This window comes from Girardinichthys multiradiatus, chromosome 8 (genome assembly GCF_021462225.1).
Source record: "Girardinichthys multiradiatus isolate DD_20200921_A chromosome 8, DD_fGirMul_XY1, whole genome shotgun sequence".
Taxonomy (NCBI): domain Eukaryota; kingdom Metazoa; phylum Chordata; class Actinopteri; order Cyprinodontiformes; family Goodeidae; genus Girardinichthys; species Girardinichthys multiradiatus.
In genome coordinates this window covers 37,852,890-37,870,528 of record NC_061801.1, presented here as the reverse complement: position 1 = coordinate 37,870,528, position 17,639 = coordinate 37,852,890, and the positions used below count along the sequence as shown (strand labels likewise).

General features: G+C 42.5%; 1 protein-coding gene across 1 annotated transcript in view; it reads right to left on the bottom strand.

The window, feature by feature from the left end:
- npr2 (natriuretic peptide receptor 2) overlaps positions 1-15,365 on the bottom strand; it is an 80,427-nt gene extending 65,062 nt beyond the window's left edge. The window contains exon 1 of the mRNA XM_047372663.1: positions 14,451-15,365. Coding sequence (XP_047228619.1) covers positions 14,451-15,147 — 697 coding nt within the window. The 5' untranslated portion in view covers positions 15,148-15,365. The remainder of the gene's footprint in view (positions 1-14,450) is intronic.
- Positions 15,366-17,639: the final 2,274 nt, after the last annotated feature.

Sequence of the window (17,639 nt, the reverse complement as noted above, 5' to 3'; positions counted from 1 at the left end):
AGGAGCAACAATTAATACTGCTTTACATAACACTTCATTAATCATGTCAGAGTCATGATCCTAGACCTGCGGAGTTGGATTATACACTACTCAAAACAATAAAGGGAACACTCAAATAACACATCCTAGATCTGAATGAATGAAATATTCTCATTGATTACTTTGTTCTGGATAAAGTTGAATCTGCTGACAACAAAATCACACAAAAATTATCAATGGAAATCAAATTTATTAACCAATGGAGGCCTGGATTTGGAGTCACACACAGAATTAAAGTGGAAAAACACACTACAGGCTGATCCAACTTTGATGTAATGTCCTTAAAACAAGTCAAAATGAGGCTCAGTATTGTGTGTGACCTCCATGTGTCTGTATGACCTCCCTACAACACCTGGACATGCTCCTGATGAGACGGTGGATGGTCTCCTGAGGGATCTCCTCCCAGACCTGGACTAAAGCATCCGCCAACTCCTGGACAGTCTGTGGTGCAACGTGACGTTGGTGGATGGAGCGAGACATGATGTCCCAGATGTGCTCAATCGGATTCAGGTCTGGGGAACGGGCGGTCCAGTCCATAGCTTCAGTGTCTTCATCTTGCAGGAACTGCTGACACACTCCAGCCACATGAGGTCTAGCATTGTCCTGCATTAGGAGGAACCCAGGACCAACCACACCAGCATATGGTCTCACAAGGGGTTTGAGGATCTCATCTTGGTACCTAATGGCAGTCAGGCTACCTCTGGTGAGCTCATGGAGGGCCGTGCTGCCCTCCAAAGACATGCCACCCCACACCATTACTGACCCACTGCCAAACAGGTCATGCTGAAGGATGTTGCAGGCAGCAGATCGCTCTCCACGGTGTCTCCAGACTCTGTCACGTCTGTCACATGTGCTCAGTGTGAACCTGCTTTCATCTGTGAAGACCACAGGGCACCAGTGGCAAATTTGCCAATCCTGGTGTTCTCTGGCAAATGCCAAGCGTCCTGCACGGTGTTGGGCTGAGAGCACAACCCCCATTTGAGGACGTCGGGCCCTCATACCATCCTCATGGAGTCGGTTTCTAACCGTTTGTGCAGACACATGCACATTTGTGGCCTGCTGAAGGTCATTTTGCAGGGCTCTGGCAGTGCTCCTCCTGTTCCTCCTTGCACAAAGGTGGAGGTAGCGGTCCTGCTGCTGGGTTGTTGCCCTCCTACGGCCTCCTCCACGTCTCCTGGTGTACTGGCCTGTCTCCTGGTAGCGCCTCCAGGCTCTGGACACTACGCTGACAGACACAGCAAACCTTCTTGCCACAGCTCGCATTGATGTGCCATCCTGGATGAGCTGCACTACCTGAGCTACTTGTGTGGGTTGTAGAGTCCGTCTCATGCTACCACGAGTATGAAAGCACCACTAACATTCAAAAGTGACCAAAACATCATCCAGAAAACATAGGTACTGAGAAGTGGTCTGTGGTCTCCACCTGCAGAACCACTCCTTTATTGAGTGTCTTGCTAATCGCCAAAGATTTTCCCCTGTTGTCTTTTCCATTTGCACAACAGGATGTGAAATTGATTGTCAATCAGTGTGGCTTCCTAAGTGGACAGTTTGATTTCACAGAAGCTTGATTTACTTAGAGTGATATTGTGTTGCTAAAGTGTTCCCTTTATTTCTTTGAGCGGTGTATCATGTAACAGAGCGCCACGAGTTGACAGGAAACAGGTAGTGATAGGGAATATTTTCATGAAAAACTGTGAGAAAGCAGCAGGAAGAGATACTTTTGCTCATGCTGGTACAAATATAAGGTGAATCAAATTACTTGCTTCAGTAAATATCAGCCAAACCTGAACTACTCTAGACATTTTTTAGAACAAATATTTTGAAGTTTGCTGCCGAATCTCCTTCAAAAATGCTGAAATACCAATGCTTCTCCAGTAGGTGGTATCTCAAAGGATAGCAAAACACCCAAATACTAAAGAGCATCCAAAGCATGCCTATAGGTTCTCCCTAAATAACTGTAGCACAAGCTTCGACTTTGTTCACCATTTTCTAACAGTTAGGGGTGACCAGTATCGCCTAATTTTCAGCTTGATTGGCACTGATTTGTGACCGGCCAGTCAGAAACTGAAAAATCCAAGCCTTTTCCAATCAATGAACACATCATACACATCGTACTCGGTAGTGGGAGTGCTACAGTTGTATCATAAAGACTAAAAGTTCAGTAATATCAGTGAGATGTTTGAAATTAGATTAAGAGACAAGAGAAGTACATTGAAAGGAAACAGTTTTTTTCCAATATGTTGACACATATCTGCAGTTCATAGAGGCTACGAGAGAGCAAGACTTTCAGCAGATAACAGGAAGGCTGAACAGAGAGCTGCTCTGTTTATCCTTTTTAGCTTTTAACCTCTGTCATGGAACGTGCTGGAACAGGAAATGTTTGAATGCTAATCCTGCTAATTGCCTTATGTCAGATGCTAAAGCCAATTTAATCAGCAGACAACTTTAATCAGTTTGTCTGCTGCTTAGAAATATTACTGAAACCCTACAGAGCTCCGTAACACGGACTGCTCTCTCTCTCACACAGTGTGACATCACCTCTGTTTCTAATATAAATAATTGATCAGGGATAGGCTGCCCAAAGTTGGTAGCAGCTTCTCTACAAGATGATTTTACATATTGAAAAAAATCTTTTGCAGGACTGGATTCCTGCAGCTAAAATTCATTCATCAATGAACTAAAACAATGACATCTTGCGTCCATGCTGCAATAACCTAAAGATCAATGAAATAACACTAACTGACTTTTTAGCCAATTGTATCCATTCAAATCCAGCCAAAACCAAAACTTCTAAACTTATTTGAGAGTCTGTATGTCAGACATGATCTCGTAGATAAGGGCATGACCGTCCCTGAGGTGACATTCTGGGTATTCATGAGGCCTGTTAGACGGATTGTCCAGCATGTTGTTAGACCTCTTTAAATCAGGGCACCCCTACGCGTCTTCCTATCATGCATTGTCCCTTACATGCCAGGTGATTGTTTGGTTTCACCCCCATCCTCATGCAAAGCTAAAATGCGACCTCTGAAAAACTCTGAGTAGCTGATAATGATGCCTGTTGGGGCTATTTTTAATTTCTCAATCTCTACTGACTTTCACTCACTGTTTCCACGACCGCCGGACGTTTCAGCGACTGCCCGGCGCTCACCCTACACCTGCTGGTTCCTTCACCGGCCTGTTTGTGTAAAACATAATGGCCAAACCAGACCCATTCCTGCTGAGCATGAGCTGTTTTTGTCACTGACAGGATAAGGCACAGGGAACACAGATGGATCTCAGAGAGAACCTTGAACATAAAAATATAAGCAACCAGTAAAATAAGTGTGCCTTGTTCTCCCATTTAGCTCTGACCAAGGGAAACAACGCCATCATGGTCATGACTATCATTACTGTTTTTGCTCCAAGTTTCCATTCTGCCCTGGATTTACTAAACTTGTTATTTGAGTTTACCTCAGAATGAATTAACACCTACTTCTCGTTCTCGATGCAGCTTCTATTTATTTGCACATGTTTTCCTTTAGAGGAGAGCTCATCAGTTTCCTGGTTCTGGTGTAGACAGAGACACTAAAAGAAGCTCTCCTGACAGATTGTACTGTACATTAAGTGTCTCTTTTAAAACTGAACGCTTTAACTGTTTGACAGGCTTTACAGATAATCACACACAAGAGAAGCAAGAATCAAGTGAGTTACTGAATTATGTTACAGGGATTACTGCAGATTTTCTGACGAGTGTCATGTTTTTCCTTCCAGTCGAGCCGGATTACCTCCAGCTCTGTTTGTTTATCATCTAATCTGTTTGAGGAGCTTTCTCTGTCTCTTTTAGAACATGAGAGACCCGCTGCTTTGCACATGGAACTGAATATGTAAAAGGAGCATGCAGGTTATCCAGGCTACCATTGTTGAGAAGGATTTTCATGGGAAGCCGGACTTCTGTTATTGTAATAAGGTATGACCTGAGCCGTATTTTGCAGACTCTCTTTTCGTCTCCCACTGTGAGCTGCGAACCACTAATAATGCACAGAAGGTACCCGAAAGAGAGGAAACACGCAGCCCGTTGTGGTCTTTCTTTCTCATAGCAGAGATTCTGTCTCTTACATTCCAGTAGCAGACTGAAAAGTATCAAGATGAGAGCGTCGATTCGAGAATAAGTACAGCATGCACTTTTTACATGATGACTGTTATTAAGGAAAAATGCATCCAGTGTGAAAATATAACTGAATTAACTGCAATTAATCACACTTTTTGATTAATTTGACTGGTAGGCACACACAGGCCTAATTATTTCCTGAACTGAAGAATAAGGAAAAAAACACTAAAGTAGAACCTGTCTGACAACAAGAAGTAGGCTAAAAGATCTTAAAAAGCAACACACCACGCCTCGATCTAAAGAAACAAAGTCACTGACGTCAATCAGTCTGGAAAGGGTTACAGAGCCATTTCTAAGATGTTGGGACCCCACTGTGAGTCGTTAACCAACAACTGGAGAAAACCTGGAACAGTGGGGAACCTTCTCAAGAGTGGCCGGCCTATCAAATTACTTCAATTAAGACTCACCCTGGAGGTCACAGAAGAACCCAGAACAACATCTAAAGCACTGCAGTTCTCACTTGCCCCAGTTAAGGTCAGAGTTTATGATCCAACAACAAGAAAGAGAGACTGGAGAAAATGACCTCTATTTGCGAGTTAAGTCCAAAACCACTGATGACCCAAACAGAACACAAAGGCCTGTTTCCCAAAAATCATGTAGATGAACCCAAAAACTTTTGGGAAAACATTTTGTGGACTGACGAGACAAAAATCAAACCTTTTGGAAGATGTGTGTCCCATTACAACTGGTGTAAAACTGGCCCATCCTTTCAGAACGAGAACTTCATACCTACAGTCACACATGGTAGTAGTGTTGTGATGGTCTGGGGCTGCTTTGCTGCTTCAAAACCTGGAGAACTTAATGAAACCATGAATTCTGCTCTGTAGCAGAATGTCTTGAAGGAAACCATCAGTTTGTAGCCTTAAACCCAGGCAGACTGTGGTCATGCACCAGAGCAATACATATAGCTTTAATGCCTAAATGCATGAAATCATCATTTGAAAACAGCATTTTTGTCTTAAATTTGTTTGATATTAAAACTTGTTTGAGGATTTGAAAGTGTGACAAAAAAGCTAAGAAATCTATAAGAAGGGAAATAGTTTTTCACAGCACTGTATAAAAATAACATATAAAATATTTTTAGCCTTTCATCCCTCAGTAGCAGCTTCCACACTAAAGAGTGTTGTTACCACTTGACAGATTATTGAGTTTCCTGCCAGCCACTCACAGGTCAGGGGTCGATCAAGCTGAACATAGTCCAATTCTGGCTCCCAGTCAAGCTTAATAAAGTAGCAATAGTTGTTTAAATAGAGTCTTTTCAGCATAGATGAAAAGACAGTAAAAAATTAAAAGGGTTGCTGAAATCATCCTAATGAGACATGATAAACAGAGCAGTTTGGCAAATAGTTATTTATCCCAACAAATATTATCTGCATAATATTCAAAAATTCGTACTCGTCGTCTTCCGCTTTATCCGGGACCGGGTCGCGGGGGCAGCAGACTCCACAGAGACGCCCAGACGTCCTACTCTCCAGACACCTCCTCCAGTTCCTCCAGGGGAGCCCAAGGCGTTCCCAGGCCAGCTGAGAGACATAGTCCCTCCAGCGTGTCCTGGGCCGTCCCCTGGGCCTCCTCCCGGTGGGACGTGCCTGGAACACCTCCAAAGGAAGGCGTCCAGGAGGCATCCGGTATTGATGCCCGAGCCACCTCAACTGGCTCCTCTCGATGTGGAGGAGCAGCAGCTCTACTCCGAGCCCCTCCCGGATGGCCGAGCTCCTCACCCTATCTCTAAGGGAGTGCCCGGCCACCCTACGGAGGAAGCTCATTTCAGCCGCTTGTATCCGGGATGTCGTTCTTTCGGTCATGACCCAAAGTTCATGGACATAAGTGAGGGTAGGAACGTACACTGACCAGTAAATTGAGAGCTTTGATTTTCGGCTCAGCTCTCTCTTCACCACAAATTTTTTAATTCAAAAATTAAACAACAAATATCAAGATTTCCTAATGGTATCGACACAGAACAAAATCTTCATATTTCAGGAAATGATGCAGTGACTAAGAACACTACAAACCAGGGACTATTTCTGTAAAACCTTTAGATAAGAAATAAAGAAATTCTGATTGAATTTTAAGGAACGCCAATGAAGCTACTGCTAGTTTTTTAAGCACATCTGAATTGTTGAAACTACAACTTGTATACCACGGCAACTATCTTTGTCTCTTATTTTAAAGAGTACTCCTAAGCTTTATTTTGAAAATACAAATTCACTTAATTCTCTAATTAATATGGTCTAATCAGAGATGATGGAACTTGTAAGATCATACAAAGTCTACAGGGGCAGCCATGATGGATTACCATTAGAAAGAAGAACCGGAGACCCCCAAAATGCTGTATCACTTGTTGCCATGGTGATACTGCCCAGACAGGCAAACAGAAAGGCAAAGAACATGTTGTAAGAGAACTGCAAATAATATTTAAAAAAAAACGTAACTTTGCCTGGCAGAACCTTCTAGTGAGCATAAATGCAAAGTTTCATGCATTTTATGCAGGGGAGATTCAATTCAATTCAATTCAAAAATACTTTATTAATCCCAAAGGGAAATTAAATGTTGTTATAGCTCATATTATGTAGGTTTCTTCAAAGAGTCGTTGTAGATGCTGATGGCTGTGGGCAGGAAGGATCTCCTGTAGCGCTCCGTCTTACAGCAGATCTGAAGAAGCCTCTGACTGAAGACACTCTGTTGTTGTAGGACAGTCTCATGAAGAGGATGCTCAGGGTTCTCCATAATGTTCTTAATTTTATGAAGAATCCATCTTTCCACAATGATCTCCAGAGGTTCCAGAGGAGTCCCCAGAACAGAACCAGCCTTTTTTATCAGCTGGTTGAGCTTTTTTAAGTCCCTGGCTCTGATGCTGCTTCCCCAGCAGATGATGGTAGAAGAGATCACACTCTCCACAACAGACTTATAGAAGATATGCAGCATCTTGCTGCAAACACCAAAGGACCTAAGCTTCCTCAAGAAGTACAGTCTGCTCTGTCCCTTCTTGTAGATGGCTTCACAGTTGCATCTCCACTCTAGTCTGTTGTCCAGGTGAACACCGAGGTATTTATACTCCTCCACCACCTCCACTTCTTCTTCCATGATAGAAATAGTGTTGGACTTATTCCTGTTTATCTTAAAATCTACAATCATCTCCTTTGTTTTAGTCACGTTGAAGATGAGATGATTGTTTCCACACCATGCCACAAAGCGGTCCACCACCTTCCTGTACTCAGCTTCTTGTCCATCTCTGATCCACCCCACGACTGCAGAATCATCCGAGTATTTCTGCAGATGACAGGAGTCTGTCTTGTACTGGAAGTCTGAGGTGTACAGAGTGAAAAGGAAAGGTTAGAGTACAATACCCTGTGGTGCTCCTGTGCTGCTGACTACCTGGTTAGACTCACAAACCTTCAGTCTCACAAACTGTGGTCTGTTTGTCAGGTAGTCTTTGATCCAGGAGATTGTTGAGGCCTCCACCTGAGTCTTCTGGAGTTTCTGACAAAGCAAATCAGGTTGGATTGTATTAAATGCACTGGAGAAATCAAAGAACATGATCCTCACAGTGCTACTGGCTTTGTCCAGATGACAGTGGGTTTGTTGAAGCAGGTGTATGATGGCATCTTCAACTCCAACTCCACAGCGATAAGCAAACTGAAGGGGGTCCTGATGGTTTACTGTTTGCGTACTCAGGTGGGCCAACAGGAGTCTCTCTAGGACCTTCATGATGTGGGATGTCAGGGCAACAGGTCTATAGTCATTGAGGACTGATGGGTGAGTTTTATTTGGTACCGGAACAAGACAGGAGGTCTTCCACAACACCGGAACCTTCTTCTGGGCCAGGCTAAGGTTGAAGAGGTGCTGCAGAATCCCACAGAGCTGCTCTGCACAGGCCTTCAGGACTAGGGCTGACATGATCTGGACCTGCAGCCTTATTCCTATTTAGTCTCTCCAGTTGTCTCTTCTCCTGACTTCTTGAGACACACAGGTGGAAGGGGGAAGCAAAGGAAGCATCAGCATCTTCTGATATGGTTGAAGGCAAACATGTAGAAGCAGAAGGTTCTAGGGCTGAGGTGGAAGATAAAAAATGTGAGGTGTTACTGGACAGCTGTGGGTCCTGTGGGTCAAAAGAAGATGGAATGTCTGTTTGGCTGTGAGCAGGAGAGGAGGATGCTGAGCTTGTTTCTGAACTGAACCTATTGAAGAATGTGTTCAGTTCACAGGCTCCATCCAGACCTCCATTGGTCTGATCATCCTTCTGCTTGAAGCCTGTGATCTTCTTCATCCCTGTCCACACATCTCTGATATTGTTTTGCTGGAGCTTGCTCTGCAGCTTCTTCTTGTACACCTCCTTGCTGTCTCTTATCTTGACTTTAAGTTGCTTCTGTATAATCCTCAATAATTATCTGTCTCCCTCTCTGAAGGCTCTTTTTTTCTTGTTAAGCAGGTCCTTCGGGTCACTGGTGATCCAAGGTTTGTTATTGGGGAAGCATCTCACGGTTCTGGTGGGGATGATGTTATCCACACAGAAGTTTATATAGTCAGTTACACACAAGGGGCTTATATTTCGAACAGAGAAAAACAAGATTGTGATCTGATTTGCCTAGAGGAGGTCTTGCTGTAGAGATGTATGAGTCCCTGACATTTGCATAAAACAAATCCAATGTTTTGTTTTCTCTGGTAGAGCAGCTGACAAATTGTTGAAACGTTGGAAGTGTAGCAGAGAGTGAAGCATGGTTAAAATCACCAGAAATTGCCACAAAACCATTGGGGGTTTGTGTCTGTAGATTAGCAACAACTGAGCTGATGGCATCACATGCAGTGTCAGCAACAGCGGAAGGTGGAACGTAAACTGTTGCCAAAATAACACTGGTGAACTCTCTGGGTAAATAATATGGACGAAAACCTACTGCCAACAGTTCAATATCTGGACTGCAGAGATGACACTTCACAGTAACATGTCCTGGATTACACCATCTGTTGTTCACAAGTACTGCCAGTCCACCTCCTTTACATTTGCCGCTCCTCTTTAAATCTCTTGTCTGCTCGTATGGTTAAAAAGCCCGGCAGAGAGATGGTGGAGTCGGGGATATGATCCTGCAGCCATGTCTCAGTAAAACACATGATACTGCATGTCCGGTACTCTGGCTGGGTCCTTTGTAGGGCTTGGAGTTCATCCAACTTGTTTCCCAACGATCTCACATTGCCCATCAAAATCGACGGAAGAGATGGTTTGAACTTCCTCCTTCTCTCTCTTCTCTTAGCTCCTGCTCTACATCCACGGTGTCTCCTTTTCAACTCATCAGGGATTTGGGGTTGTAGCTGAAGTATTATTTGAGCTTTTGAGATATTAATCAGCTGCTCTCGGTTGTAAGAAAAAACCCCGTTGCCATGGCAATGCATCATAACAAATGTCCAAAAATAGAAAGTATTAATAAAAATCCTCCAAGCTGCACAGCATCCGACACTGGAGTGGACAGTCATCCAAAAAAAATCAACTGTATCCACCACAATATGTTGCCACCTTGAGCGGCGCAATTCTAGATTTTTTTTATTTAATTTAATATTTTTATTTAATAGATGTCAGGTTAGGTGATAGTTTTCAGGACCAGAAATACTGAATCCTGAAGAACCTATAACCTAAATCTCAGCCTAATAAAGTCTAATCAGAGATGACAGATTATACAGAGTCTATATGAGCAGCCATAATAGAATAATATAAGAACAACCTGGTCAGTAATATGAGAAAATGCCACTAGTTGCTATGGTGATTCCTGCCTTTTCTGGGGATCAGTGGAGAACAAACGTTTTTATCAGACAAGCAGAAGGAAAGGCAAACATGGTGCTGTAAGAAAAACTGAAGTTGTAATCAAAAACGTTCTTGAACCGTGAGCGAAAACTGTAAGACCTATGGAAAAGCACAAAACACTGAATGAAAGCAGAAAACAAGTCCTACGCTTGGATATATTAATTGTAGTGTAGGCGAGAAGACAACAGTATAAATTGCAAAGCTTCTGAATGTTTTTAAGAGACTAAATCTAGCGCGACATTACTGCCTTCTAAGCTGAATATTCTGCACTAAAATCTAAAATAATCCTACAATTTAAACTCTGGAGTCTAGCTTCCTGTGACCAATTTAAGCTTTAAATGGTGTTTCTGCAAGTTTCTTGCAAGTTTCTGCAAACTAGACAAACTAACTTGACTGATCACATATTGGACATACAATACAAAGCGTTAATCTAAAACTCTTATGCTTGTGGCATTCAGCAACTGTCCTATTTAAGAATAATGGAGAGGAAAGGGTGAATTAAAAGCCAGAAGTGCCACAAATCCAATAAATTAAAGGTTGGAAAATAAATGTTTATATATGGGATTATTCAAATTATATTGAAGAACTAACTCGATAATTACATCAGAAATTATTCATTTACTACATGCTGAAATCATTAGAAATGATTTCATTACTTTCACGATCAGAACGTCACAAATTTATTTGACCTTTTACCTTTCAACACACATAAGAGTGAGCAGACATGGGTAAAGCTGTCACAGACAAAATGATTGGTCTGCTGTTGGTTTGCAGCAGCCAATCAGGTGTTAGGATTTATTTAGAAAGCCAAAGCTGGAGGTTAAATTATTCAATGATGTTCTGATGCACAGGAAATAAAATATACACACCTTCCAATGTTTATGTTAGGAAATAATAAATGAAAACTGAATACCACATTTAATTATTTAATTTCTAATAAATTACTGAAAATATGGACAAATAATTTATTTCATATATTTATTTTAATAATCCTTAATGTAAATCTTCCTGTAAGGCCTTATTTATCATTCACTGGAGTCTGTTTGCCCTCTATAAACAGACATTTAAGCATTTACAGCAGTTTAATCTTGTTTATATGGAATCTTACTGCATGAAACTATATAGAAAACAAACTCTAAACAAAAAAGTGAAAAGGTTTTCAAAAACGCCAAAAGGTTCTGATTAATTAGACTGAGAGAAAACAAAGATCAAGTGTGAGGAAAAACAATCTCATTTACTCAATTCTTCTCACTAATCATGCTGTTAAAAAATACTGTTTAATTCTTCATGGTTCGCTGTGAAGCTTCAGTGAGCTCAAATTGTCACCATATTCAGACACAATGTTGATCTGGGTCTTCACTGGCATCCTTTGTCCAGGAGCAGTTCTTTCATGAACGGCACCCTGAACAAGGACATCATTTTACACCCTCTATATATAAAGATTATGATGAGCAGTCATTAATCATTCCAGTCACACCAAAGAGTGACATGTGGGGCATTCACTGACCAGAAAAAGATCTAATTTCTGAGTTTCCAACAGCTGGGTTATTAGTTAGGGCGGGCGAAGCTGAAAGCTGGTGGATTCTGGTCACCAGCTGCTTTCGTTGTGTATATCTATAAAATATAATATCACATATAAGTATAATAATTTATTTCAGGTTTCATTAGTCTAAGTATTTTAGCTTTGGAAAGGGAAATGCAGTCTTGACTATCTATGGTGCACAGCCATGTCTCTTACAGTGCTTACACTCTGCAGGAGGCACCCGCTCACAGTCAACTGGACATGCAGTCAGCAACAGAAAAGTCAGCCACAATTTAATAAACAGCTTTTATTGTTTGACTGTTCAAGCTGCCCTCTGACAGAAGAGCCCCCTGGGTAGGGAGCCTTTTTGTTTTAATCCCGTTGATGATACTTTGCTGGAAAAGGTTGGTATTATATTACATCAGGTGACCTCAGCTTTTAAATGTCCGCTGTGGTTTGTCTTCCCACTGAAACCTTTATTTTTTCTCCCTTACTGCCAGTCCTCAGTTGAGAAACCCCGACCACCTGCGAGATATTTTCTGGGATAAGAAGTGAGCTGAGTGGCGAGGCGGGACAAGCCCTGACAAAACCATTAGCTCACATGACCTCCAGTTCTCTGTCCCGAACGCGGGGAGTCAAAAGGGCTTCTGCTGGGCTGCCTTTCATTGCTCAACCAACAACACATTAAGACGCCCTGAAATTGTTTCTTTAATTTTATTTTTATTGTTGCTCAGTGCCAGGAAACCAAAATCCTGCAGTATTTACTGTCTGGGAGCACATTCTGATTTGAAATGCGGAGCTGGATAAATTGATGATTCCCCTTAGATGTTTCTTGGATCATGAGTCGTCAATAAACTATCACATATTACAAGGATCAGCTAAAATAACCTTCTTGTTATAGAACAACAATGTGAAATTACACATAAATAACACAAATAAAAAGTGATGCATGTATCAAACTCTTAATATAAATGTGTGACTGAGCAAATATTCCTGATAAAGGATTTAAAAGGAGTCCAAATATTATCAAAACTGGATCTAATCAGTCGAAACAGATCATCTTTCCAAAAAACAGCCCTGGCTGTGTGTTTTCTGAGCTGTCAGCAGGACATCTTTGCTCCTCAAGCTTTTCAACACAAATAATCGCTGCAAAAACATAAATATTCCTGCAAAGGTTCTAATTACGTTTCTTTTGGGATGTACACCAACAAACCTGAGCGAAAATAAGAAGAGTGTCATTTTAAATCAACTCTAAGTATTGTTTTGCCACTTAATTAAACTGTGGGGCTGCAAGTCTTTAAAGCTTCTTCCTACTCTTTCTCATTTCCATCTCCTCAAACAGCAGAAATTTACTGTGCTTAACGAAACGATGAACCTCTTTTGAATCTTTTAAATGTTTGTCTTGTTACGATTACGTCCTCTAGTGATTTTAGAGCTTTTTATGTCACAGACCAACAGAAGATAGTACATAATTGGGAATTAAATAGAAAAAGATACAGGATTTTCACATTTTGTTCCAATAAACCTAAAACATTTGAGCACATTTGTATACAGCCCCCTTTTTACTGTGAAACTCCTAAATAAAATCCGGTTCAACCAACTTCAGAAGTCACCTAATTATTTCATAGAGTCCACCTGTGTGTATCTGAAGCCTCAGATGTTTGTTAGTGAACAAAGAGCATCATGAAGACCAAGTCAGAGCATCTCCATGATGCTGGCAGCATCATGCTGTGGGGATGCTTTTTTTTTCAGTAAGGTGTTCTGATCAGATGAGACCAGAATGTAACTTTTTCACCGAGATGCAAAAACGGTGGAATAGTGGAGGAAAACTAATGCTGGACATCACCCTGAACACATCCCCTTGGTGAAACATGGTGGTGGCAGCATCATGCTGAGGGAAAGCTTCTCTTCAAAGGGAAGCTGGTTGATGGGAAGATGGATAGAGCTAAATATGCGAGGAAAGGCTGTTAGAGGCTGCTGAAGACTTGAGACCTGGGTGGAGATTCACCTTCCAGCAGGACAACAACCCTAAACATCCAGGCTGGACTTCATTCAAAGCATACTTATGAGTTAGGTCCAGTCAAAGTCCAGTCCCAAATACAATTGAGAATAGGTGGCAAAATTTGAAAACTGATGTTGAGAGACGCTCTACATCCAATCTGACTGAACTTGAACTGTGTCGCTACGAAGGGTGGGCAAAAATCTCTGTGGTTGAACTAATGACTGATCAGTTGGGGCTGAATATGAGTGGCTTCTGCACTTTTTAGTTTTATATATGTCACACAAATTAAAACGGCTTCATTCTCCTTCCTTTCTACACCTCTGTATGTGTGGATGCATCACATAAAATTCCGATTAAATACTCTGAAGTTTGTGGATGAAGCATGGAAAACGTAAATACGTTTCTGCAGGGAAATGTTTTTGCTAAGAAGTTAAACGCCAGTTTTCCAGCTTGATAAAATATTAGTAAATCTGCTCACGGTCTCTATGAGATTCTCCATGTGTTCTTTGTTCCACAGTGAACAACATGCGGCCTGTTGCTGGCTGTGATGGAGCGTATTTAATGACAGTTTCTCGTTCCCAGGTGGTGGTCCTCCACAGGCGTTAAACCCGCAGCAGCAGCAGACACGCTCACAGCCTAAAAACATTCCTGTTTAATAACCCTGAAATAAATAGGTTTCTCCATGATCCTATTCCTGTCCACCTCAACTTGGAAAAACCTCATTGTGACCTCATTTATTAAAGGTGAATTCTCCCATATCAGCATTTTTTTAAAACTGGGTCAGAGATTAAACAACTTTTGGAAAGTAAAAGTTAGACAACTGGGATTCTCCAGACAGACAACTAGGATGGATGGATGGATGGATGGATGGATGGAGAACATCACCCACGCTGCTCAATTTTCTCATCATCAACAGCTGATCTCTGCTCTTTTAGAAGTTTGAACTTACTTCTGCCGCTTTCCTTCATGAAGGTAATCAGATCCTTGTAGTCCTGCTCGCCTACGTACGGCCGTGCCTCCACCGTGACGTTCATCTCCTGCTTGAGGTTCAGGAAGATCCCCTCGGTCAGGAAGTAGTGCGGCCGGTCGTCCTTCCGCAGGTCGTAGAAGATCACCACGGCGCGGGACGTCCAGTTGAAGTGCGTGTGCAGCGCGTTGGTGAAGTCCCCCATCTTGGTGGTGGTGGGCCCGCTGCGCACGATGGTCCGGTACTCCCCCCGCTCGTCGAAGCCGTACGCGGGGCCCCCGGCGGTGATCAGCGGCAGCTTCCAGTGGGAAGCGAAGCGCGCCACGGAGGCCAGCGGGTACACGCAGCCTGGTCCGAAGAAGACGTCCGGGCGCATGTAGAGTTTGGCGTCCACGGCCACCACCTGAGCTCGGCTCTCGGCGCAGGAGCCCGCGGCGGGGTCCTCCGTGCTGTAGTTCAGGATCTTGATGTTGCGGCCGAGCAGCAGCTTGTGTTTGCCGTGCAGGTCTTCGTGCGCCATGAGGATGGCCGGCAAGACGCGCGGCAGAGCCCACGGGTACTTGTGGTGGTTGTCCGGCAGCATCACCGCAACGGTGATGTTACTCCAGCAGCCGCGGAGGAGGCAGCAGCAGCACAGCGCGGCGAGCAGGCAGCATCCCAGCGCGCCTCTGCGCCCCATCTCTGTGCCCGGAGAGAGCGCACAGCTTCCACTCAGTCACACCGCACCATAAATACCCCAAACTCAGCCCACGCTCCGCTTCAGAACTGGCACCGACTCAAAACACTCATCATCCTGTGGTGAGAGCCCGGTTGTGCCATGCGTCCCTGGTGCGTAAATCCACCTTTATTGAACTTGAAGTAGTTTCCAAGCGCAGCGCGGTTCTCACAGTGATAGCCTCTCCCAGAGTGGTTACTCTCAGCCAGATGACTGTAGGTTAAATCAGAGTATGGCTCTGCTCATGGTTCTGCTCACGGTTCTGCTCGGCCCCCTCCACACGTCACACACTGCAAAAAATGCACAGCAACAGAGTCCGAACTAATGCGCTTTCATTCCGGAGGTTTCCTGAGATGATTTCTATCCAAAAGACACTTCGTTTACTTTTAAGGTAAATTACAAGCAGCCTTCAACTCGTGTTTTTTATATATCTCTAAATTAGATAATTAATTATTGTCTTCAGCAGAATTTAATCAGCCTGAAACAGATCCACTGTTAAAAACTGCTTAATAAATAACGCAGTTAAATAAAGACAAAAAATAGAATAAAACTTTTTTTTTTTTTAAATGTATAAAGAAAATAAAACCCAAGGTAAGTCTCCCCCTAGCGGTCATTTTATGCACAGCAGTACATCATCTGAAGAACCCCTTGAACCATCTCACGTTTAGTCACTTTTAACATCCGTGCATTTTATTTGTGTTTAATATGAAAGATTAACACAAAGGGCTGCATAATTGTACAGTGGAAGGAAAAAGATACCAGCTGGAGCCCATTCTTCTATGCGAAATAACCCCAGCTCAGACAGACTGGATGAAGAGCATTGAATTTCAAGTCTTGCCAAACATTCTCAGTTCGATTTAGGCTTTGACTGGGCCATTCGTACACATGAATATGATTTGAACTAAACTATTACATTATAGCTCTGGCTGTATGTTAGTAATGCAGGGCTGTGTACCTATTAACTAAGTACTTACTGAATCTCTATACATGTGTTTCACCGGCAGAAGATCAGAGGTCAGTTTGGGAGGGCAGTTTAAGATATAACCTAAATAGTCCGTTCTTGTTAAATAAGAGCAGAAAAGGCAGTTGCTCTGGAACACGGTGCAACTCTGCCCTCTTGTGGTTGCAGGCAGAATTGATCATTTCACCCGGTCTATAGTTATGGGTTTCTGTTTTTCTTACTCTTAAGAAATAGAAATCCACGCAGGAAGAAATTAGATTTGAATCATACATGATTTTATAGATGTTTAGGGAAATTAAAAGAAAAGATAGCAGATTATATCATTTGGAATGAAAACTTTAGCAGTATGAGAACCAAAGTGATTTTAAAGCAAAAAATAAAAAATTCAGCAATAAATATGAACAGTAAAACTCTAAAAAAGGCATCAATTTCCATAAAAGAAAAATGTGTGTTTGCTTTGATAAAAAATTGTCAATGGTTTGTGTACCTTTTATGTAAACAGGTAGGATTTGCATCCAATTGGTCTGAAATGCTTCCTTCTGAAGAGTGAGCTAGAGAAGTCACCACCAGTGCAGAGCTTGCTCAACATTGGCATCGCCGGGTTTTGAGACAGAGAGGACGGGGCAGCCACTAAGGACAGGCTGAAAATCTGCTGGAAGCATAAAGACAGACAGAGGAAGGCTGATGCAAACTGGCACAAAGGGTCAGAGGTCCTGCACCGAGAACCTGTGGTCAGATCTTACAAAGCAGGCGGAGAAACAAAAGCCAAAAAACTGTGATCAGATCCAAGCTCTAAAAAGACAAATGGGTCTCCAACACCACACAACACCGGACTGCTCGCTGGCAGACATCAGTGGGTTTCCACACATTTCATTTTCACAAAAGTGATCATGTGATCCCTTATGTAGAGCTCATGATTTAGAATAAAGCGACCTTTGTAGATTAAATCTAACAACTAAAAGACTCGTGCACCATGTTTATTAATCCTCAGTCAGTCAGTCATTTTCTACCGCTTATTCCATAGTGGGTCGCGGGGGAGCTGTTGCCTATCTCCAGCAGTCTATGGGCGAGAGGCAGGGTACACCCTGGACAGGTCGCCAGTCCATCGCAGGGCAACACACAAACAATCACACACTCATTCATACACCTAAGGGCAATTTTAGAGAGACCAATTAACCTAACAGGCATGTCTTTGGACTGTGGGAGGAAGCCGGAGTACCCGGTGAGAACCCACGCATGCACGAGGAGAAATTTAACTGCACTACTAAAGGAAGCAAAAACATTATTACACACTTCTCTCTATTAATGTATAAATCGTATTTATTGCCTTACAGATTTTCTGTCATTTCATTTTTACATCATCAAACTAAGTTTTATATCACACAAAGATAACCCGCGTAAAAAACAAAAGGTAGTTTCCAGATGGTTTTTATTTATTAAGGGAAGCAAGCTGTCCACATCAACCTGATTGCTCGTTTGCAATAACTGTCTTTGC